General features: G+C 44.3%; 1 protein-coding gene across 1 annotated transcript in view; it reads right to left on the reverse strand.

The window, feature by feature from the left end:
• Positions 1–689: 689 nt before the first annotated feature.
• The window catches only part of TAF1D (TATA-box binding protein associated factor, RNA polymerase I subunit D), a 36517-nt gene continuing 12451 nt past the window's right edge, over positions 690–24755 (reverse strand). The window contains exons 3-6 of the mRNA XM_077482311.1: positions 21606–21981; positions 11680–11855; positions 9483–9528; positions 690–989 (exon numbers count right to left, since the gene is read on the reverse strand). Of these exons, the coding sequence (XP_077338437.1) occupies positions 930–989; positions 9483–9528; positions 11680–11855; positions 21606–21981 (658 nt within the window). The 3' untranslated portion in view covers positions 690–929. The remainder of the gene's footprint in view (positions 990–9482; positions 9529–11679; positions 11856–21605; positions 21982–24755) is intronic.

Consider the following 24755-nt stretch of genomic DNA (forward strand, 5'->3'; position numbering starts at 1 on the left):
TCAATAAGGAATGATAATGGTGCTAAAAAACAAAGATCTAATTTATTTATACAGAAGAGAAATTTTAGAATAATTGGATATTACCAAATACATTAGACTCTCTTTGGTGCCTCTCTGTCTGAAAACATGGATTACCTCCGTTAAGCCCATCTCTTCATTTAAAAAAGTGTCAGCCCACTTTGATCTTACCATAACCAGTTCCGAAATTAGCATATCAAGCCCCCAAGACCAGGTGGAGAGACAACATCTGATATGGCCAGCTCTACAAACAATAGGGTAACTTGGTTATCACCTGACCATTGAAGATATCAAACAGATTTTGAGAAACAGGAAAAAGTAAGCTGGGCCCATAGCTCATCATAATATATCATCTTCCTGTAAAAACCACACACGCACATACATATATGTATATATATATATATATATATATATATATATATATATATATATATACACACACACACACACACACACACACACACACACACACACACACACACACATATACATACATACATACATACATACATACACACACATATATTATATATATATATATATATATTTATTCTCCTAAATTTTCAGAAAGTCCTCACAATGGTTCCCTTGAAGTTCCTTGATATACTTTAAATATACAATTTCAAAAGGTGCACATGCCGGTCCAAATAAAAAAATTACAAAAAAATGCATTATTTTACATATACCTGATGTAAAAAAGTTTATTATGAAAAATGTAATTTGTTTACAAACCCCCTAAAAAAAGTTATTGAACATGCTCCTTTAAAAAGGAAAGAAATAATTTGTCAGTTCTTGTATGACAATCTTTTTGCGATCTGTAGGCTTCAACCAAAGTATTTATACGCCCTATTAGGGAAGTTTATCTGATTTCATTTTCATAGTCTCTAGTCATCTGTTTTGGCTCTTGTATCTTATATTTTCCATTGTTCTTTGCTGGGAATTCTGCAGTCCAAAATAAATGAGCTGTTATCCTACAAAAGAAAGAATAATTAGTTAACTGACCATAAAAAAAAAAAAAAAAAAAAAAAAAAATCTACCTGAATTAAAAGCAGGACACCTACCTGTCCTGGAATCCAGCGATGTCGGCACCTCAGCCAATGTTTCCATCGGCTTCTGGGTGCTGCCACCGCCATTTTTGATAAAGGAAACCATCAGTTAAGCCTTTTAGTTTCACAGCTGGTTCCCTACTGCGCATGCGTAAAGCTCTCTGCAATTTCTGAATGGCCTGGTGGCAGAGGAAGGAGGAGGCGGGCTTAACTTCTGAGTGACCCCCTCCTCAACCCCCCCCCCCCCACCTGGAGCACGTCAATCACCCGCTAGGAGACATTGGGTCGCTGCCACACTGGTCCGGGGCTTAGAAATCCCCCACAGCTAAATCTCCAAAATGTACCATGTCAGGAGGTACGTTTATTAGCATTATAATTGAGTGGTGCCAACCAATCAGAACCTGTGTGGCCCGTCCTGTCATCACAATCTAAGAGGAGAGAAAGCTACGGGCATTTTAAATCCCCGGAATGGTTCAGTGGCGATACGATTTGCCAGTGCAGGGGATCACTGGACTCCAGGTCAGTGGGACCTGGTGCACTGGGAAGGGGGTCCAGTGTAAGTTCACCCCACAGATTTTCTGTAAAAGGTGAACTTACACTTTAGGCAAATATTGAATATACTTTAACAGGTGGCTGTGAGCCTAGAGGAGAGGGATTTCTTAGGCAGACTGCATTTGCATGCAGCCCAGCCTAGGTAACATCCACGTGTGATGCTGAGCCTCCATGTTTGAAAGAATGTAAATCTAATGAATGAAAAAAAGGTGAGTCAGGAACAGCGAGACTAGGAAGGAAAAAGCTACATGATGCAAGACATCCTCCAGTCAGGAAATCTCAAAAGCTCACAGTGTATAGTAAAATCAGAGAAAGTCTTGTCAGTACAGGAAAGGAGGCTGTGCAACTGTACAAGACTGAAGGCAAGGCTGGAATTCAGCTTCAACTCCTTCGCTGCCACTAATGTAAGGCAAAAAGATGATGGGGCATGATCTCCAATACAAATGTTTTTTTTTTTTTTTTTTCAGTAAAAAAAAAAAAAGACATATATAATGTGGCAGCTTCTGTACAGTTAGGAGCATACCAAGCTCTTCATCAGGCTGTGTGCAAAAAGCTGAAACATCCTACCTATATACCAACACCACAAGGTGTGACTACACAGGTATATTCCATATCACTCCACCTAATCTAAATGAACCCTCTCTGTGCTGTATATACACCAATCCCTGTAGACTAACGCAGAGACAAAAAACAGCAGCACATATATTTACATGGTTGCAAAAATTCATCAAATGCACACTTTTAAACATTGATTCTTTTCATGACTCGTCTCCAAAGAACACTTAATTCCTCTTATCCTGTATCCATCTCTTCAACCTAGAAAAGAGCACAGAATCAATCCTCATATCCATCATAAGAACAAGTATAGATTGTAGTCCCTGTTCATCCCATCAGGATGCAGGGACTGTAATCTGTTAATCCCCCATACCTCTCTTTGCTTCACCTTTAAAATGCTGTCACCCCCTCTCTTATCTCTATACTATACACTTCTTTCAAAATCATAAATGTCAGATCCGAATCTTTGCCCCTGCTCTAAAAAATGCTTTAAAAAAATCGGTAATCCAGGGTGTTTATTCCTAATGGTGCTATGGTGATGGGCAATCCTGTCTTTCATTTTTGTGTAGTTTCTCCCACATAAATTAACTTGCAAGGGCACATTAAAATGTAGATTACAAAAGTGGACTGGCGTGTGTGAAAGCCTTTCACCATAAATTTCTGACCACATACTTGTCATCCTTGATCATCAAATTGCATTGTATGCAATTGAGACAAGGAAAGCATCCTTTCCTTTTTCTTGCCCAAAAATGTTGTTTGCCTTTCACGTTTGTCCTAAACTCTGACCGTACCAATGCATCTCTTAATGTGGTAGGTCTTAAAAGGTATCTGCTGTAAATCTTCTATCTGTGGGTATGAACGTAGAGGCCAATGTCGTTTAATGATTCTAAAGGTGTCTTCGATGTAGCTGTTAAATTGCATAGAAAAAGACAAAGACAATCTCCCCACAGCTATCTTCTCTTCCTGATCCATGTTCCTGATTTCCTGTACGATAATATTCTCAGGATATTCCTGCTCCCTAAATTTCTCTCACATCTTTTTCAAATCTTTTTCCTTTCATGGCTTTATCACTAACAATGCGATTAACCCTACAAACTTGACTCAGTAAAAATAGATTTAAATACGTGAGATGGATGAAAACTGTCAAATAAAAGCAATTGATTCCCGTCAGTGGGCTTGGGAGAAAAAAAAAAAAAAGGAAGAAGAAGAAGTGGTGCAGATGCCATCACATTGTGATTAATATAAATCCTAGTATCTAGAAACGGAACTGGCATACCACCCACATGCATCTTAAATTCAATCTCAGGTCAATATTCATTAAGCATTGCATCAAATCTTTTTAGTGATTCTACGTTGCCCTGTCATAGTGCTTAAACATCATCAATAAAGTGCCACCAGGTGGCGCAGTGCGTTTAAAATAAATCATTTTGATAGATGTTCAAATTTTTGTTCAAATTCATTCATAAATGCACAAGCATATGGTGGTGCAATGTTTGAGCCCATGGCAACTCCATTAAGCTGTACATAAAACTCGAAAAATAGTGGATGATAATATTAATAAATACAGGTCTGATTTGGAGATAAGGAAAAGAAATACGTTTGACCGTTACATTGAGGACCATAAGAGAAATCGGGTATATAGATGGCCTGGTTTTATACCAGGCGAGGTCATTCAAACTACGGTGGAACGATAAGAGAAGGGGTGACAGGATTTTAAATGTGAAACAAAGCGAGGTATGGTGGATTAAAAGATTACAGTCCCTGCATCCCAATGGGATGAACAGGGACTACAATCTATACTTGTTCTTATGATGGATATGAGGATTGATGTTTGGTCACACCTTGTGGTCAGTGGCGGAACTACCGCCATAGCGACCCATGCGGGCGCTATGGGGCCCGCAGCCGATCTAGGGCCCAGTGAGTGTCGTTGCTAAGCGGGTGCGAGCCGCACCGGGTGACACCCGCCAGCGGGGTGACACACACCAGGTAGCAACAGCCACACCACTAGCACCTCTGCCTTCTGTGCTCGAGTGCAGGCTGAGGGACTCAGCGGCGCGGACCTAAGCCACCTCCCCTCCTCTCTGTTTACATCCACAGAGAAGGAGGAGCCTGCGCTCGAGCCTCAAGGAACACACACAACGCTGTATGGGGAGACTGTCAGCGCTGTTGTAAGGTATGTAAGGGAGGGTAGGGGGGTCTGCACTACTGAGGGGGAGCCTGCACCACTGGGGGGGGGCTGCACTACTGAGGGGGGGCTGCACTACTGAGGGGGGGGGTCTGCACTACTGAGGGGGGTCTGCACTACTGAGGGGGAGCCTGCACTACTGAGGGGGGGGTCTGCACTACTGAGGGGGGGGGGTCTGCACTACTGAGGGGGAGCCTGCACTACTGAGGGGGGGGGGTCTGCACTACTGAGGGGGGGGGGTCTGCACTACTGAGGGGGGGGGGTCTGCACTACTGAGGGGGAGCCTGCACTACTGAGGGGGAGCCTGCACTACTGAGGGGGAGCCTGCACTACTGAGGGGGTCCTGCACTGAGGGGGGTCTGCACTGCACTACTGAGGGGGGGGGGTCTACACTACTGAGGGGGGGCCTGCACTACTGAGGGGGGGCCTGCACTACTGAGGGGGGGCCTGCACTACTGAGGGGGGGCCTGCACTACTGAGGGGGGGCCTGCACTACTGAAGGGGGGGCCTGCACTACTGAAGGGGGAGCCTGCACTACTGAAGGGGGAGCCTGCACTACTGAAGGGGGAGCCTGCACTACTGAAGGGGGAGCCTGCACTACTGAAGGGGGAGCCTGCACTACTGAAGGGGGAGCCTGCACTACTGAAGGGGGAGCCTGCACTACTGAAGGGGGAGCCTGCACTACTGAGGGGGAGCCTGCACTACTGGGGGGGGGGTCTGCACTACTGAGGGGGGGGGTCTGCACTACTGAGGGGGGGGGTCTGAACTACTGAGGGGGGGGGGGGTCTGCACTACTGGGGGGGGGTCTGCACTACTGAGGAGGGGGGGGTCTGCACTACTGAGGAGGGGGGGTCTGCACTACTGAGGGGGGGTCTGCACTACTGAGGGGGGGGGTCTGCACTACTGAGGGGGGGGCCTGTACTGCTGGGTGATCTACACTACTGAGGGGGAGTCTGTACTGAGGGGGTCCTGCACTGAGGGGGTTGTCTGCAAGGCTGGGGGGGTCCTGCACTGAGGGGGGTCTATAATGGGGGTGTGGGTACTAAGGGGGATGTCTGCATTGCTTGGGGGTCTGCACTGAGGTGGGGGGTGTCTGTACTGATGGGGGTCTGCACTTGGGTGGGGGGTCTGCACTTGGGTGGGGGGTGTCTGTACTGATGGGGGTCTGCACTTGGGTGGGGGGTCTGCACTTGGGTGGGGGGTCTGTACTGCTGGGGGGGTCTGCACTGAGGTGGGGGGGGTGTCTGTACTGATGGGGGGGTCTGCACTAAGTGGGGTGTATGTACTAAGGGGGTGTCTGCACTGCTGGGGGGTCGGTACTACTGAGGGGGTCTGCACTGAGAAAGGTGGGTCTGCACTGCTGGGGGTGTCCTGCACTGAGGGTGGTGTCTGCACTGAGGGGGGCCTGTACTGATGGGGATATGCATGCGTGTCCTTCAGGGGCTGCATACAGTATACTGCATACTTTGTTGGTTGAAATTAATATAAGCTTTTGCCTGGGTACTGTGCTACATGAGTGTGGTAATCTGTTGTTCACTGGCATTCGTTCATTTTTTTTTTTTGTGGGGGGGGGGGGGGGCCCATACAACATTTTGCTATGGGGCCCTGTGATTTCTAGTTACGCCCCTGCTTGTGGTGTTGGTATATAGGTAGGATGTTTCAATTTGTTGCACACAGCCTGATGAAGAGCATGGTAGGCTTGTAACTGTACAGTAGCTGCCACATTATATATGTCTTGAAGATCTTTCAGTAAAAAAAACATTTGTATTGAAGATCATGTCCCATCGTATAAAAAATAATATATATATATATATATATATATATATATATATATATATATATATATATATATATATATATATATAAAATAAATTATAATAAATATATATACACACACACACACACACACACACACACACACACATATACATTTTGTCACAAGCACCCTGCTCTGGCACCCAACACCCTTCATACTTCCTCGGCTTCCCCAGCATAGATCCTGCCATATGCCCACTGCCTCTACCCAACACCCCACACATAGAACATATAGCCTCTGTACTGGGCACCAGGGAACTGCCCCTCTGCTGAACCACCATCCTGTCCTACCTCCGGCCGAGCGCTGGGCAGTCTAAACCCCTGCTGTGCCTGCATGTGGATTCATCACATGCAGGCTTGTTGTGAGTGCCCCCCTCTCCTGTCTCAGTGGGCACAGTGTAGTCCCACAATTCCCATGCTCTGTGCCCACTGGAAACAGAGCCGTTTAGGCCCAGAGACAGGAGCCCGTTTTGGCTCTGGTATTAAATGCTGGAGCAAAGCCCCAGCTGCTATTCTCTTTGCCGCTCTCCTTCTCTCCCCTGGCTGCTGACAGGTTGTGTGGAGTTTTGTGCTGCGGCCAAACCACACAGACCAGGACCCAAAAAGCTGCTACATAGCCCTCCAGAACTGGTTGCACCTACCGGTCTTGGGACCCCCGCCTAGTACCTAAATCCCTGCTATACCAGAACTCTGCCTCCTTGTTGTGTGCCCTGTGCTAGGGACTTAGCCCTGTGCTCTGCCTATGCTCCAGAGGCATACCGCTGTCTGTGCCCCGGACTTAAATACCTACTGCGCCAACTCTGCTGTGCCCTGTGTGCCAAGGACCTAAATCCTTGCTGTGCCTACTGTTTGCCCCTGGACTGGTTCCCTTTTTGCCACCCTCTCTGTGGGCTACTTCTCATTGCGATGCCTACTGTTTGTCTCTCTCGTCATTCACCAGCTGTTGCAAAAACTCACAGGAATGCTGGCTTTCTCAATTGCAGTAACTGCTATTTCCAGCAATCATTAAATTGTAATATATGTAACAATATAAAACCTTTCGAATCACAGTATTAGTAATGAAAACATCGCACAAGAAACTACTTCATACTATTGATTTTAAAGTGGAAGTTCAGTAAAATAAATAACTAAGAGGGATGCACCGAATGGGTTTTTTGGTGCCGAAACCGATACCGAAAATGAAAAATACACTAGGCCGAAAACCGAAACCGATACCGAAACAGCACTGATACCGAAAATGACGGTTTTTAAAAAATATTTTTATACAGGAGGTGGTCAGAGACTGGGGGCACGGTACAGGAGGTGGTCAGAGACTGGGGGCACGGTACAGGAGGTGGTCAGAGACTGGGGGCACGGTACAGGAGGTGGTCAGAGACTGGGGACACGGTACAGGAGGTGGTCAGAGACTGGGGACACGGTACAGGAGGTGGTCAGAGACTGGGGACACGGTACAGGAGGTGGTCAGAGACTGGGGACACGGTACAGGAGGTGGTCAGAGACTGGGGACACGGTACAGGAGGTGGTCAGAGACTGGGGACACGGTACAGGAGGTGGTCAGAGACTGGGGACACGGTACAGGAGGTGGTCAGAGACTGGGGACACGGTACAGGAGGTGGTCAGAGACTGGGGACACGGTACAGGAGGTGGTCAGAGACTGGGGACACGGTACAGGAGGTGGTCAGAGACTGGGGACACGGTACAGGAGGTGGTCAGAGACTGGGGACACGGTACAGGAGGTGGTCAGAGACTGGGGACACGGTACAGGAGGTGGTCAGAGACTGGGGACACGGTACAGGAGGTGGTCAGAGACTGGGGACACGGTACAGGAGGTGGTCAGAGACTGGGGACACGGTACAGGAGGTGGTCAGAGACTGGGGACACGGTACAGGAGGTGGTCAGAGACTGGGGACACGGTACAGGAGGTGGTCAGAGACTGGGGACACGGTACAGGAGATGGTCAGACTGGGGACACGGTACAGGAGATGGTCAGAGACTGGGGACACGGTACAGGAGGTGGTCAGACTGGGGACACGGTACAGGAGGTGGTCAGACTGGGGACACGGTACAGGAGGTGGTCAGACTGGGGACACGGTACAGGAGATGGTCAGACTGGGGACACGGTACAGGAGATGGTCAGACTGGGGACACGGTACAGGAGATGGTCAGACTGGGGACACGGTACAGGAGATGGTCAGACTGGGGACACGGTACAGGAGATGGTCAGACTGGGGACACGGTACAGGAGATGGTCAGAGACAGAGGACGTGGTACAGGAGGCATCCCCCATTGCAGCCAGTGTGCCCCATTGCAGCCAGTGTGCCCCATTGCAGCCAGTGTGCCCCATTGCAGCCAGTGTGCCCCATTGCAGCCAGTGTGCCCCATTGCAGCCAATTGCAGCCAGTGTGCCCCATTGCAGCCAATTGCAGCCAGTGTGCCCCATTGCAGCCAGTGTGTCCCATTGCAGCCTGTGTGCCATTTTGCAGCCAGCCTGTGCACTGTGTGCAGGGAAGAGAGCCGCCTCCGCCGCCTGTTTGATCACAGCGCCGGGAACATCACAGCTTTCATTTCAATAGCTGTGTGTTCCCGTCACATGCAGCCCCTCCCCCTTGTCCAGGCACTTTGATAGACAGATCATCCGTCCAATCCTGCAGATGATCTGTCTATCTAAGTGCCAGGACAAGGGGGAGGGGCTGTGTGTGACGGCACGCGGCCGGGAACACACAGCTATTGAAATGAAAGCTGTGATGTTCCCGGCGCTGTGATCAAACAGGCGGCGGAGGCGGCTCTCCTGCGCTATACACCCCCCATGATGAGCGTCACCAGGGGCGGGGGGGGGGGGGGCGGAGCCACGCCCCCACCCAGGCCACGCCCCATTTTCGGCTCCATTATCGGCCGTTTTTCTCTTTCGGCAAATTGCCAAAAAGGGCAAGTGTCAAGGACTGACAGCCAACAGATGCCCCATAGTAAGTCTATGGGTGAGGTCATTGCCCAGGCTTTGCTACTTATCAGCGATCTCTGCTTCAGAATAGGATATTTACATCTTTCTTTTTACAGGGTAGATAGAATAAACTTAGAATGGGGGTGGGAGCAGATTTAGGCTTCGACTTTGACAACTTACACTGTAGGCTTAGCACTCACTTTAATTTAAACAATAAATTTGCATGTGATAAAACATAATACACAAAAAAGGAGTTTACTAGGCCTGTAGTATAAAGGGTGTCACATACAGAAGCTCTGAAATCCAAGCTATTCTTCTTTAGGCCGAACCTTCAGATATTTTACTATATCATAACATAATACCAGGGACTCACCACAATTTTTGCATCACAGTACTGCGTTTCACATTCATCACTTTCTCTGAAAAAGAAGCAATGTATATATTAAATTTTTTTTTTGATAGCTGTGATCTGTACCAACAAGCAATTAATCATTAAATAAAACATTGATGGATGCAACACAGATGGTGCTATTCTACACAGTGCGACCAATTTAAAATAATGGCCTGTACACACTAGAAGATAAATTAGCTGAAATTTTTTTTTTATGATTGGTCAATTTAAATAATAAATATTTCAGGGATAGATTTAAACAACCTATTAAAATGATCTGTATGAGAACTAGTTGTTTTACACACATGCAGCCATTTGATTAATCAGATGCCATTGATAACATTTCGCTGTTGCCAACTGAATTGGGCCGGAGCTCACTAAAACGACTGCGTAGAGGTTTTGGTTTGGGACTTTTACTCAAATTTGATTTGTTTCATGGATTTGAATGATTGATTTATTGATAATGATAACTGTGTGGCAACTATTGAAGTACAACAGTAAGGCCTCGTTCATACTTAATGCACCTGTGCGAGGGCCATGTTTTCCCACATGTGGATACATGGGTGATCCTTGCATTCCTCAGTAGGCAATCCCATTCATGCTACTTGGGATGCAGCAGCTGCACGGACACAGTCGCTGCTCCCAATTTGACTTCCATGTGGGGGCATGTCCCCAAGTGTGCACAGTGTGGGTGCATGTCCCTTATGTTTTTTACATAAGCATTTACACATGCATGCACATGTGATGCACTCTCCGAACATGGAACTTCCGTGTTTAGTTATTACGTGCACACATGGGTAAACACTGATGCAAGAAAGAATTGGCTTTCACAAGAGTACAAGCACCTACAGCCATCAACCTCTACAGACAGCTGTGGCTCCCCGGGCAAATGATAATGCAGGGATTTTTACACCAGACCCTGACTGTACCGCCAAACGTTTGTGTGAATGAAGAGAAAAAAAAAAAAAAAAAAAAAAAAAAAAAAACACACACGAGAGGGCATTACTGTATGCCGATTCAGTTATTACAACAGATGAGCAGCACAACGGCTTAGTGATAAGCACTTTTGCCTTTTAAGGACCTAGGTACTCAGTTTGAATCCCAACCAGGACACTACCTACATGGAGTTTGCATGTTCCCCCTGTGCTTAGTTGGGTTTGCTGCAGGTACTCCGGTTTATTCCTACACTTTGTCACCCACAGGGGATGTCACATTGGAAGCAGCAGCTGTGTCCATGCAGCCGCTGCATCCCAATTAACATGAATGAGACTGCTTACATGGGGATACTTTTAATTCCGGTGTATCACATGTGAGCAAACATGGAAGTACAGGCAGGGTTTGGTGTAAAAATCCCTCATCTTTTGACCAGGTAGCCACAGCTGGCCATAGAGGATAATGGCTGTAGGTGCTTGCACTCTTGTGAAAGCTGATGCCTTCTTAAATCAGTGTTTACTCACATATGCGCGTAACAACCAAACACGGAAGTTCCATAGGGAGAGCTACATATGTGCATGCATTAGTAAATGTTGGTCTAAAAAAAAAAAAAAAAAAAACACAAAATCGACATGTACACTAGTACTAGTAGTAAGTGTGCACAGCCATTCCCCTCTATGGACACCTTTTTGCACCACCTGCAGCTCCCAGCCATAGAATAACACCAGGAATTTACACCAGACCCTGCACCTCCAAATGTCTGTATGAATAAGGCCTTTGGCATAACGTTTACAAAAATTAAAATTGTGTCATCACAGAATTCATAAAAAGTTGCATAAATCATATCAAATTAGTCTAGTGAAAACTTCAAATGCCAACTTAGATAGTCCACCCTGAATACGAATTCACAATTGTACTGTAACTGTACTGTCTGCCTTCATTTTGTAAAGCGCTGCTCAAACTGTTGGTGCTATATAAGTTCTGTATAATAATAATAATATACATTCTAATAATATCATCATCAACATGTGCACCAGCCACCTTACAAAAATAAGGCAGCTTACTAATCATTTAGACCTCACAACTCAAAGGGTCTAACAGTACTTTAGAATGATAGATCCCACCTGGATGGATGGCTCCAGCTCCCTCACAAACCAGATGCGCCTCAAGCTCATAACACTTCAGAATGGCAATAATGTGTTTACTCCCAGAACACATACTAACAATGCAAACCCATCAAGCTTACCCAGACTCAGAAATAGGTGAAAGAGGCCCTTCATCATCCAGATATTTGAATTTTCTTGCCTCAAGACTTCCTTCCTCCAGGTCTCCACCCACATTCATATCCAACAGAGATTTTTGCAAATGGTTCTCATATTTAATGTTTTTTACATAGTTCAGAAAACCACCCAAGACGTATTGCTGCATGAGAAGATATACACATTTTTAGAATTCAATGCAATATCATTTAGTAGAATACAAAAGTTACTTCCAAAGAGGACAAAAATGCACACAAAAGTGCTGTCTTAAAGAGCCCTGCTTAGCACTAGGTTGATTTAGATTTGGCAATAAGAGGTGTATGAAGAGAGACAAAACAACAGCCAAAATCAACTACTGGAACACAAAAAAAATAAATAAAAAAAAAAAAAAAAAAACTGTCGAGTTAAAGTATAATTAAAAGGCAAAACTTTTGTTTTAGTTTTGGATATAGTGTTGATGGATTAGAACACCTGCTAGTTTTTATTGCTGTGTGTGTGCGCCTCTGTTAGGGAGATTCACCTTCTCCATTTGCACGGTTTACCATTAGCGTTGAAAATAAAAGAAAATCCATCTTTTATTTTTATTCTTTTTTTTTTTTAATTTTATTGCTGTACTGATGAATATTGTACCACGTAAATAACATCCCTTTGTTGGGGTCCTCCTCTATATTCTATGTTCAATGTAACCATCACATTGTTGCACTTATTTGTTGTATTCACTTTTTTTAAATCAATAAACCCTTGTGAAAGAAGATAAAAGAAAATCCCAAATTTTGTGTTGTCCCTTGAAAATAGAGGGCAAATTTTCCAGGGGGGGGGGGGGGGGGTCCCAAGGGATTGCCTTAATTTGCAGGGATTTCTTCTCACTTCCTGTTTTGGCTATGGAACAGGAAGTGAAGGGGAATCCTCCCCAATGGGACACAGATGGCGAAAAAATAAACTGACAGGGGTTGTAACTATACTGTATCCAAAATAAAAATAAAAATGTTTTGACTATAATTCTACTTTAAGTACTTATTCCATGAATCATTAATTAGATAAAAAAAAAAAAAGTAGCACAGTGCCACTGTGTTCTTAAGCACTGAATGCTACAGCAGAGGGCAAGGACATGTGATAATATATATTCAGGACCCCAAGAGCAGGCAGGTAACAAGATAAGCTAGCAAACAGCTAATTGGCTGATGTCTAAAAACTGAACGTTGGGAAAACTATTCTCATTCAGATATGATAGTCAGAGGCTGTTTGGCTGCGTTACGCAAGAAGCAATTTTTGAATCTGAACAGTTTAGAAATGTTACCTGCATAACAAGCCATAGCTTTAAATCCTTCCTGAATCGTACATATTTACAAACTTACATCCTGACAATTGCAACAGTTTTGCTGCTGGTAGAAATAGAGATAATGTGCCTAAAAAGCATTCAATGACAGTGACAGGGTCACTTTAATGATGATTAAAAAGTGAGTTTACTACAAAAGTGTTCTTTTAATGTGAACTAAGATGTTTACATAAAGCAATAGTAATAGTCCTACTATGATGGGTTACTAGAATCTAACAGAAGGGGTGAAATGTTTTCCTGGAGCAATTACTGCCCCAGACTAGTGCTTGCCACATGGTTACATGACTTTTGCTAAAAGTTGGAGATCTTATCCTAATAAGACTGAGTGCTCAGACATCCACACATCGGCATCACTGAAGGGAGCCTGAAACGTAATTCCTCCAGGATAGGAAAGCATTTCTACCCTTGTATTAGTTATCAGACTTGGCAAACAAACCCCTCCACCCCACAAACAGAGGCCTCCAGCAGTCACGGCTCCCCCGATACCTGGCGCCGTGGCTTTCCTAAGCTTTTACACGGCTAACATGGTCTTCTTTAGATCCACCTCCTGTCCTGATTGGCTGGGACGAGAAGCCGGAAACCGATGGTGAATATTGATTCACTAGTATCACAAGTGGGAGGGTTCACCTTTTACAAGCAAATTAGAGCCTCAGGCTCTAATCATGTGCTTGTAACAAAAAAATGACAGACCTCATAGAAAGCTATTAGTCTGGCGTCCCCACATGCAAACTAGGGAGGATCCCCCTCATGGACCAGCTGCCACTGATTGCTATTGCATCCACCACAGCATGACTGTTAACATAGATTTACATTGAAGTGTAGCATCAGCCTACTTTTTCCCCTTAGATTTTGAATGGTGTGAGTAAAGGTTAGAACATCTCTGTCAGATTTTACTGCCGAACAGGGCTCTGTTAATCACTTCTCATCCCACTTATTGTAATAGGACAGCCGCAGGAATACCCTGTCCCTCCAGGTGGTCATCATATGACGTCCTCGGCTTCCCGGCGGTCTAGAGGGCACATGCCCGCCGCGTCACTTGGGAGCCGATGCATGTGCCTGGTGGCTGCGATGTCTGGCCACCCGCGACTGCTCATCACAGAGCAGGAACGTGGATCTGTGTGTGTGTGTGTGTAAAACACACAAATCCACGTCCTGCCAGTGGAGAGAAGACAGATCATGTGTTCCTAGTATATAGGAACACTGATCGGTCTCCTCCACCAGTCAGTCCCCTCTCCCCACAGTTAGAATCACTCCCTAGGTAACACATTTAACCCCTTGATCTCCCCCTAGTGTTAACCCCTTCCCTGTCAGTGATATTTATACAGTAATTAGTGCATATTTATAGCACTGATCTCTGTATAATTGTCAATGGTCCCAAAAAAGTATCAAATGTGTCCAAAATGTCCGTTGTGAACTGACAAAAAAAAAAAACAAATACAAAATTACAGATCCCCGACCATTACTAGTAAAAAAACGACTAATAGAAATGCCAAAAACATATCCCCTATTTTGTAGACGCTATAAAATTTGCGCAAACCAATCAATATACTCTTATTGTGATTTCTTTTTACCAAAAATATGTAGAATAAATATTGGTCTAAAAACTGAGGAAGAATTTTTTTATTTTTTTTTAAATTGGGGATATTATTATAGAAAAAAGTATTACAATAGTGTTTTTCTTCAAAATGTACACTTTTTTTTTGTTTATAGAGCAAAAAAACAAAACAAAACAAAAAAAACAAAAAACACAGAGGTGATCAAATACCAGAGAAAGAAAGCCTTATTTATGGGGGGGGGGGGATAAAACTTTATAGGTACATTGTTGTATGACCACGCAATTGTCATTCAAAATGTTGGCCTGGGCAGGAAGGGGGTGAAAATGCCCCGTATTGAAGAAGTGAAGATGGCAATATACAATTTGTTTTTTTTGGTGGAAGGATATAAAAAAAAGAAAAAAAAAAATAAGTCAGTGTTGATGGGGTAATGCCTCCTGCAGAGCTATTGTGTTTTATTGGCAGGGGAGCGTAGGAAGCCTTCCCAGGTGGCAAACCAATTACTAGTGGCTATAACCACTGGCAGTAATCCCATGTAAAAGATCCCACAGGCAATCAATAGATTGACTTGGGTACGATCAGCCTGCACATAGATGGACCAAATCTTGGCCGGTTCCTTCTGAGCCGGCCGAATTTCAATCCATATACGGTCAGCTTTAGAGAGCTCTGTTCATTTTCTATGGTGACACTTTTCACCAGGTATGAGGGAGAGTCTCCAATGGCAACAAAGGACAGAAGTAAAAAATGATCTGTTTTTTAAAGTTAAGTAGGGGAATTTAAAAATCTGTCAGCTTTTTATTATGGTCTACTTCCAGGTTTGTGATTCTCTCTCACTTTCTGTCTGGTAAAACTGCCACCAAAACAGAAAGTTAGGGAAAAACTCTAACAAAGCCAAGGACAGTGACAGGGGTTTTCAATTTTCCCCACTCCATCCCAAACTAGAATGGCTATATAGTTACACTTGAAAGGCTGGATTCACCTTTGAAAAATAAAACGTTTTTGCCCCCAAAAAATAATGTGCATTTCTTTTTTATTATTTACAAGAGCCTGCAAAGCATTGCGCCTGCACTCAGTGAATCATGGTGTAATGTCAGGCTCCTGCAAAGAGATTCAAAGGACTACAAGTGCACTGATTACTGGCGCGGTTTGAGGGTGGGAGGGGAGGCATTTGTACCATGTTAAATATTAACACCCTAAATACGCTGGTAACATGCAACAGGTGAACTTGGCCTTTTTACATTTGTGTATACAGTGGATATAGAAAATAATCCCTCCCCCCCACCCACCCCACACTGCAGCCTGAAATGAAGAGACAGTTTTTGTTTTATCCAGCTGTATTTACTAGTGCAACTCATAAAATCCAGGTAGAAGATAGAACAGAGCTATTGTGATTTTGTTCTGACACCAACATGTCAGAACAAAATCACTGAGTTGGAAAAAGGATCTCCCTTTTATGTCAGTCTTTTGTTAAACTACCCTTTGCTTTAATTACAGGCTTTAGTCTGTGGGGATACGTCTCTACTTTGCACATCTAGACTTTGAAATTGAGCAGTTCTCCAAAGAAAAGTGGGTAACTATTGCAGTTACATTTGTTGGTGACTGTTTGTGGACTACAGTCTTCAAATCATTCCACAGATTTTCAATGGGGTTTAACCACTTTCAGACCGGACCATTTTGCTGGTAAATGACCAGAGGTCTTTTTACAATTTGGCACTGCGCTGCTTTAACTGGTAATTGCGCGGTCATGCAATGTTGTACCCAAACAAAATTTGCGTCCTTTTCTTCCCACAAATAGAGCTTTCTTTTGATGGTATTTGATTGCCTCTGTGATTTTTATTTTTTGCGATATAAATGGAAAAAGACCGCAAATTTTGAAAAAAAATGATATATTTTCTACTTTTTGTTATTAGAAAAATCCAATAAACTCAATTTTAGTCATACATTTAGGCCAAAATGTATTCAGCCACATGTCTTTGGTAAAAAAAAATAACTGTATATTTATTGGTTTGCGCAAAAGTTGTCACATCTACAAACTAAGGTACGTTTTCTGGAATTTACGCAGCTTTTAGTTTACGACTGCCTATCTCATTTCTTGAGGTGCTAAAATGGCAGGGCAGTACAAAACCCCCCCAAATGACCCCATTTTGGAAAGTAGACCCCCTAAGGAAATTGATAAGTGGCATGTTGAGCCCATTGAATATTTTATTTTTTTGCCTCAAGCGATTGAATTTTTTTTTTTTTTTACACAAAGTTGTCACTAAATGATATATTGCTCACACATGCTATGGGCATATGTGAAATGACACCCCAAAATAAATTCTGCTGCTTCTCCTGAGTACGGGGATACCACATGTGTGGGATTTTTTGGGAGCCTAGCCGCGTACGGGGCCCCGAAAGCCAAGAACCGCCTTCAGGTTTTCTAAGGGCGTAAATATTTGACTTCACTCCTCACTACCTATTACAGTTTTGAAGGCCATAAAATGCCAAGATGGCACAAAACCCCCACAAATGACCCAATTTTAGAAAGTAGACACCCCAAGCTATTTGCTGAGAGGCATGTTGAGTCCATGGAATATTTTATATTTTGCCACAAGTTGCGGGAAAATTACAAACTTTAATATATTTTTTTTTTTTTTCACAAAGTTGTCACTAAATGATATATTGCTCACACATGCCATGGGCATATGTGAAATGACACCCCAAAATAAAAATTCTGCTGCTTCTCCTGAGTACGGGGATACCACATATGTGGGACTTTTTGGGAGCCTAGCCGCGTACGGGGCCCCAAAAACCAAGCACCGCCTTCAGGCTTTCTAAGGGCGTTACAGTTTTGAAGGCCATAAAATGCCAAGATGGCACAAACGCCCCCCAAATGACCCCATTTTGGAAAGTAGACACCCCTAAATTTAGGGGTACACTAGTGAGACTAGGTAATAAATGGCGGGTGCCCGGAAACTATAAAAAAATAACTAACCAACCAGCGTCACCTGTAACCGTTATATGGTGATCACTGGTGAAAGGGTTAACTAGGGGGCAATCAGGGGGCTTTATGCGGTAGTATATGGGGGTCCCTGGCGCTATAAAAAGCTGCGGCGAACCTAAATACCTACCTGCCTAACTAGCGTCACCTGTGACACTAATACAGCGATCAGAAAAACGATCGCTTATTAGGCTGGGTTCACACTGGAGCGATGCGGGAACGCCACAAATCCGCGGCGGGTTCCCGCATCGCATGCCTCCCGGCGGCAGTTCACACTGCCCTATGCGAACTGCTGGGAGTGTCAGTGAAATGTTAATGACACCCCCAGATCAGTTCGCATATCGCAGTGCGATCTGCAAACTCGGATCGGATGGTGTGAACACCCATGCGATCCAATTCTGCTGCGGACCAAAAAAAGGGTCCCGTGCGAGTTTGCGGCGGGTGCGACACGAATTCAGCCATACTATCTGTATGGCTGAACTCGAATCGCACAGAGATCGGATGTGATTTGCACTGCAGTGCGGTGCGAATCACATCCGTTCTCATAAACCGCTGCAATGTGAACCCAGCCTTAGTGACACTGGCGACGGGGGGTGATCACGGGGTTAAACCTTTATTGGGGGGGTTAGGGGGGTACCTTAGAACTAAAGGGGGCTAACCCTAACTGCCCTAACAGTTATTACAGTCACAAATGACACCCGCCGGGTGATCAGGGGGTTAAACCTTTATTAGGTAATAAATGGCGGGTGCCCTGAAACTATAAAAAAATAACTAACCAACCAGCGTCACCTGTAACAGTTATATGGTGATCACTGGTGAAAGGGTTAACTAGGGGGCAATCAGGGGGCTTTATGCGGTAGTATATGGGGGTCCCTGGCGCTATAAAAAGTTGCGGCAAACCTAAATACCTACCTGCCTAACTAGCGTCACCTGTGACACTAATACAGCGATCAGAAAAATTATCGCTTATTAGGCTGGGTTCACACTGGAGCGATGCGGGAACGCCACGAATCCGCGGCGGGTTCCCGCATCGCATGCCTCCCGGTGGCAGTTCACACTGCCCTATGCGAACTGCTGGGAGTGTCAGTGAAATGTTAATGACACCCCCAGATCAGTTCGCATATCGCAGTGCGATCTGAAAACTCGGATCGCATGGTGTGAACACCCATGCGATCCGATTCTGCTGCGGACCAAAAAAAAGGGTCCCGTGCGAATTTGCGGCGGGTGCGGCGCGAATTCAGCCATACTATCTGTATGGCTAAACTCGAATCGCACAGAGATCGGATGTGATTTGCACTGCAGTGCGGTGCGAATCACATTCGTTCTCATAAACCGCTGCTATGTGAACCCAGCCTTAGTGACACTGGTGACGGGGGGTGATCACGGGGTTAAACCTTTATTGGGGGGGTTAGGGGGGCACATTAGAACTAAAGGGGGCTAACCCTAACTGCCCTAACAGTTATTACAGTCACAAATGACACCAATGCAAAAAAAAAAAATGCAATTGGTGTCACTGAGACTGGGGGGGGGGGGGGGGGGGCGATCGAGGGGGTGTGAGTGTGCCTGGCATGTTCTACTGTACGTGTGGTGTGTTGGTGCAACTCACCGATCCTCTCTCCTCGGTGCCGGAACGAAAAATACCGACACGGAGGAGAGATTACATCACTTCCTCTCCTGTGAGGAGAGGAAGTGATGTCGTGGAGCATTTCTATTCGTCGGGAGCGATCGCGAGGGGGTGGCCATGAATGAATGGCTGCCCCCTCATCCCGGATCGCTCCCGAACGAATGCCGACCGCCGCAGGCACCGGGGGGGGGGCCCGATCGGGCCCCCCACCCGCGGGAAGGCAGGGACTTATATATACGCCCATATGCCTGCCCGTGCCATTCTGCCGACGTATATCGTCGTGCGGCGGTCGGCAAGTGGTTAAGCCTGGGCTCTGACTAAGCAATGCAAGGACATTCACCTTTTTCTTCTTCAACCACTGTTTGGACATTTTTCTGTGTGCTTTGGGTCACTGTCATGTTGGGAGGTAAACCTTCTTCCCACTGGCAGAGGGCAGCAGATTTTCCTCAAGAATTTGACAAAATTTTGCCCCACCCATTTTTCCCTTTTATTCTGACAAGTGCTCTAGTCCCTGCTGTAGAGAAACACCCTATAACAGAATATTACCCCCTCCATGATTTACTGTAGGAATGGTGTTATTTGGATGGTGAGCTGTATTGGATTTCCACCAGGCATGTTGTCTGGTGTTGAGGCTAAATAATAAAATTTGAGTTTCATCCGACCATAACATCTTTTTCCATGTGGCCTCAGAATCTTCAAGTTGCGTTTTGGAAAAGCTCTGTTGTTACTGCATGTGGCATTCCTCGAGGAGTGGCTTTTTTCTTGCAAACCTCCCATACAAGCCACATTTATGGAGAATTTGTGACATTGTTGTCACATGCACACAATGACCACTCAGTCATAAATTTCTGTGCAACTGCTTCAGAGTTGAGGTAGGTCTCGTGGTAGCCTCTCTGACCAGTTTTCTTCTGGCTCTTGCATCCAGTTTGGAGCGATGTCCTGATCCAGGGAGGGTCTGCGTTGTATGAAATACCTTCCACTTCTTAAAATTTAGACTTCATTGTGCTTCTAGGCATTGATAAACCCTTGTTTTTGTACCTATCTTTGACTCGTGCCTGTCTGCAACTTTATCCTGGGGATCTTTTGACAGTGCCTTGCCACCCATAGTTGATTGTTTGCTTCAGTTGCACTATCTGGGACTTTCCCTTTTCTTGCTGAACTAATCAAAATGACCAAGTCATTTTTAGGAGAGGGCTGATCCTTTTTCCAACTCAGTGATTCAGTTTTTAAACTTATTATTTTTTTCTGACATGTTGGCGTTATATCTTTCACTTGGATGCTATATGTTGACTGAGCAAATACAGGTGGATAAAACAAACTGTGTTAATTTCAGGCTGCAAAGCCACAAAATGTGATGGTTTTAAAAGTGGGGTGATTTTCTATACCTACTGTAGGTCCACCAGGAAACCAGTTACCAAACTCACTAGCCATTATTATAATTTTGATAGTAAAAACAAGTAACACTTTATTCAGACACACTTACATAAAAAGTATCTTGCAAGCTGCACATAGGGTGGATGTGGATCACCAATCAAGCAGTCAGCCATCACAAGGGATGAGGCGACCACTGTGTTGACCCGCCTTTGAAGGTCTATAACCGGCAGTATCCCCAGCTCTCACACCCGCTCTCAAAGAGCTAGCAAGAGACCAAATCAGCACGGGGATGGGCTGCAATGCAATTTCCTTTTTCTACCATCACACTGACCCAGGCGCCCTCTTTCTGCTGTTTTTGTTTGTGTCTGAGGGAATTCCCATTTCCTGCTGAGGAGCTTCCGGTGACTGTGTGTGCAATCCCCATCCACCTGTGGATCCATCCATCTTGCGGACTTCTCCTTGCCATTTCTTACTATTATAGACTGTATGGACTAGTTCTTATTAATTGGTTTTGAGTATATCTTGTTGTCTCCCCCCCCCCCCCATTGATCCCCTATGGTCCAAATTATATCAGCCAGAGAACACCGACTCACACACTACCTGCCAGTACTGTGTGATATATTGCTTGTATTATTATAATTTTAGCTCGTATTCAAGATGTTCTGGCATCAAAAAGAAACTAAAACTGATCTGAAGATGTCTGATGCTGCAAAAAGCATACAGCTTGTATATCTGAATCCGCTATGTTCCACACAATACTGGGTTTTAAATTTTGTGTGAATAATAGAGTACTGCCTGTGATACTTCAGAAAATTTGGAGGTTAGAGCAAATATAAAAAAAAAAAAAAAAAAAAGGAGAAGCTTTTGGGGTATGTTTCCTTCTTAAAGGTCTATGTGGTACTGCTTGGACCTTGAATGCAGCGACAAAGCATGAAAGTGTATCCTGAAAATGTGAAAGTTAGTGCAAATAAAGTATCACTGACAGTACGCTATTGCATTTGTTGCAAGTGCACTAATACAGCTACAATTTGCTAAAAGTATCTCACCTCATATGCAAAACATAATTTCAAGGATAAGTATTTTTTTGATGCAAAAGGAAACCTAATTCCACAATGAAGCAATCTGCTTTTTCTTTGTGAGGCAGGAATGGAGTAGACAGATTTTCTTTTTTTAACTTTCCGAGGCGGCTTCTTCTCGGAGCATAAATACCGCTTACGGTTTTTAGACTTCTTTTTCTTATATTTTCTTTTCTTTCTAAAGTGATTGTCAAAAATTTCTTTCAAGGTAAGCTTCCTGGGTGGTGGCTCATAGTCTGAAGACTCAGAGTCGGTATTCTGAATTGGAGTGGAATTCAAATTTTTACACCTTCGCACTAGTTGAGTTCTTGTGGGTGTACAAACAATCTGATCTTCAAATAAATTACTGAAATGAAATAGAGAAACCATTCACTATACTGTAAAACATTACATTCACCATGCTGCTGAATTACTCACCAGGGCCAGGAGTGTTAACACTGAATATTCCACTTACTTAACCTCGTGGGAGGCTGACCTACAGGAGTTAAGCAGTCACTCGCTGATGCCCAAAGGGATATAATATTACACCTGGCTCACATCTCACTATGCTCCAAAATGGAAAATTTAAATGACGAAGTGAAGCCACCAAAACTCAACGATACCACATCCCAAGTTTTTAATATTGAGCATAGCATACTTGCTCATTATGAATAACTTACCTGAGAACGAAGCCCCCGAAGCTGTCCTCCATCTTCACCGCTGCCATGTATCCCTGAGTGACTTCCGGGTCTCGCTGCTACGGGGCAGTGATTCACCAGAGGCGCGATGACGTCACTCCCGTGCATGCGCACGGGAGCCGACACGAGCGGCATATCGCCGTGATCTGCGGCCTGCCCAGTGCGCCTGCGCGCCACTGTCTACGATGCATGCGCCGTAGACAGCGGTGCCTGTCTTTTTGTAAATATCTCCTAAACCGTGTAAATGCTCCTTTACTCCATATTTACTTAATGCAGCCAAATCTTTGATCCCTTTAGTGCCACCCTTAAACTTTAATTCCAAACCACAGATCTTATCTGCATAAAAGTTACGTAGCGCTCAGTCCAATTTAAACAAAATCTAGGCATGTTTGCTAGCATTCAAAACCACTTGCTATTATGTAGAGATTATGGTCTAGAGAAGGCTCTGCTAGGGCAATTTTCCAGTGAGTCAGTGTCGGCGCAACGACTTCTATGCCCCAGACCTCCGGCAAGGCAAGGCAACTTCCAGCGCTGGGTCAATAGGCACATCAGCCGATACTGCCGCGAGAGTGGGCTGGTTCTTGCAGATATAAGCATGAATGTTCACAATGTTTAGGACCACATCCATTGCTCAAATGAGTAGAAGATGAAGAGCCAGCAACTTGTCCTCCTCATAAAAGTACTTTATTAATAAAGGGTAAAGTGTGCAAGTTATAAGCAGATTATAAGTTTCTGTAAAAAAACTTATTCATAGCCATCAGTTTTTTACTAAAATGCATAAGCTGCTGTAACTTGTTGTAAAAATAAAAGTAAAAAGAAAATAAAAAAGAAAATACAAAAATTTGTTTTTTAAAACGCCCCTGTCCTCAGTAGCTCGCGCTCAGAAGCGAACGCACACGTTAGTCCCGGCTACATATGTAAACGCCATTCAAACTACACATGTGAGGTATTGCGGCGTGCGTTAGAATGCAAGCAACAATTCTAGCTCTAGGCCTCCTTTAACTCTCAATATGTAACCTGTAAAAAATTTTAAAGAGTCGCCTATGGAGATTTTTAAGTACTGAAGTTTGGCTTCATTCCATGACTGTGCGCAATTTTAAAGCGTGACATGTTAGGTATCTATTTACTTGGCGTAACATCATCTTTCACATTAAAGAAAAAAATTGGGCTAACTTTACCATTTTGATATTTTTTAAATCATGAAACTTTTTTTTTTTTTTTTTAAATGCGTTTGAAAAAAATTGTTGCGCAAATACTGTGCGGGATAAAAAAAGTTGCAATGACTGCCATTTTATTCCCAAGGGTGTCTGCTTAAAAAAAAAAAAAAATTATATAATGTTTGGGGGTTCTGAGTAATTTTCTAGCAAACAAATTATGATATTTACGTGTAGGAGAGGAGTGCCAGAATAGGCCTGGTATTGATGTGGTTAAATTGGCATCCATTACTGACAGGAACTGTAGTATATTATGCCCACTTCCTGCTCAGAAGACATTTTCCTTAATCCATTCTGCAGTGAAGATGCATGAGAATAGCTGCATTATTGTTTAAAATTGGAACTTCTGTTTTGCAGTTGTACAAAAAAATAAAATAAAAATAATTATAAAAAAAAAAAAAAAAAAAATAAATATCGAATTCTCAGTAAAGATTACAACTGTTAACCCTTCCGCCTCACTCTTTATTGGGAAGTTGTTAGCTGTCTGAAAGCCTTGTACTATAAACGGATAGTGAGGGCAGAACAACTTTTATTGGGAGGACAAGTTGCTGGTTCTTCACCTTATACTCTCAGGCTGTTTTAAGTGTCAGGAAGACACCGTGAGCTTGGGAGCACCATTGGTTTACCTCCAGGGGAAATTAAACCAAGTATACAGTATATCTTCATTTATATCCATTGCTAAAATGAAAACAAAAAACAAAAAAACAAAACAAAAACAAATGTATATGATACAAAGGGGTTGTAACGTTGTTTTTTTGTTTTGTTTTTTAACATAACAAACATTTCATACTTGCCTCACAATCCTCCTCTTCTGGGATCTCCCAGCGGCGCTCCTGGCACCTCCCCGCATTGAGCGCCCTGACGGAAAAGCGCTTTTCATGGGGGCACTTGTGCGGGCGTGCTCCCGTGTCCTGCTGCTGCATCCATTGACACAGACCGCAAGACTCAGCCCCACATCATTGGATTTGATTGACAGCAACGGGAGCCAATGGCTGCGCTGCTACAGTCTATCCAATCAGTACCGGCTGAAGCTGCTGTGCTCGTCTTCGTTGCCGGAAAGATCGGGTTCAGGTAACTAAAAGGGGGGCTCTGGGGGGCTGCTGCATCACAGGAGGTTTTTTACCTTAATACATAGGGGTGCATCGGATACGGTTAAAGCAAGAATATTCTTGCCACCCTTATCTAGGATCAGACCTAAATACTTTAGACCAGGGATATGCAATTAGCAG

Source organism: Lithobates pipiens, unplaced genomic scaffold (assembly GCF_037356315.1).
Source record: "Lithobates pipiens isolate NorthernLeopardFrog02 unplaced genomic scaffold, aLitPip1_a1.2 Scaffold_16, whole genome shotgun sequence".
Taxonomy (NCBI): domain Eukaryota; kingdom Metazoa; phylum Chordata; class Amphibia; order Anura; family Ranidae; genus Lithobates; species Lithobates pipiens.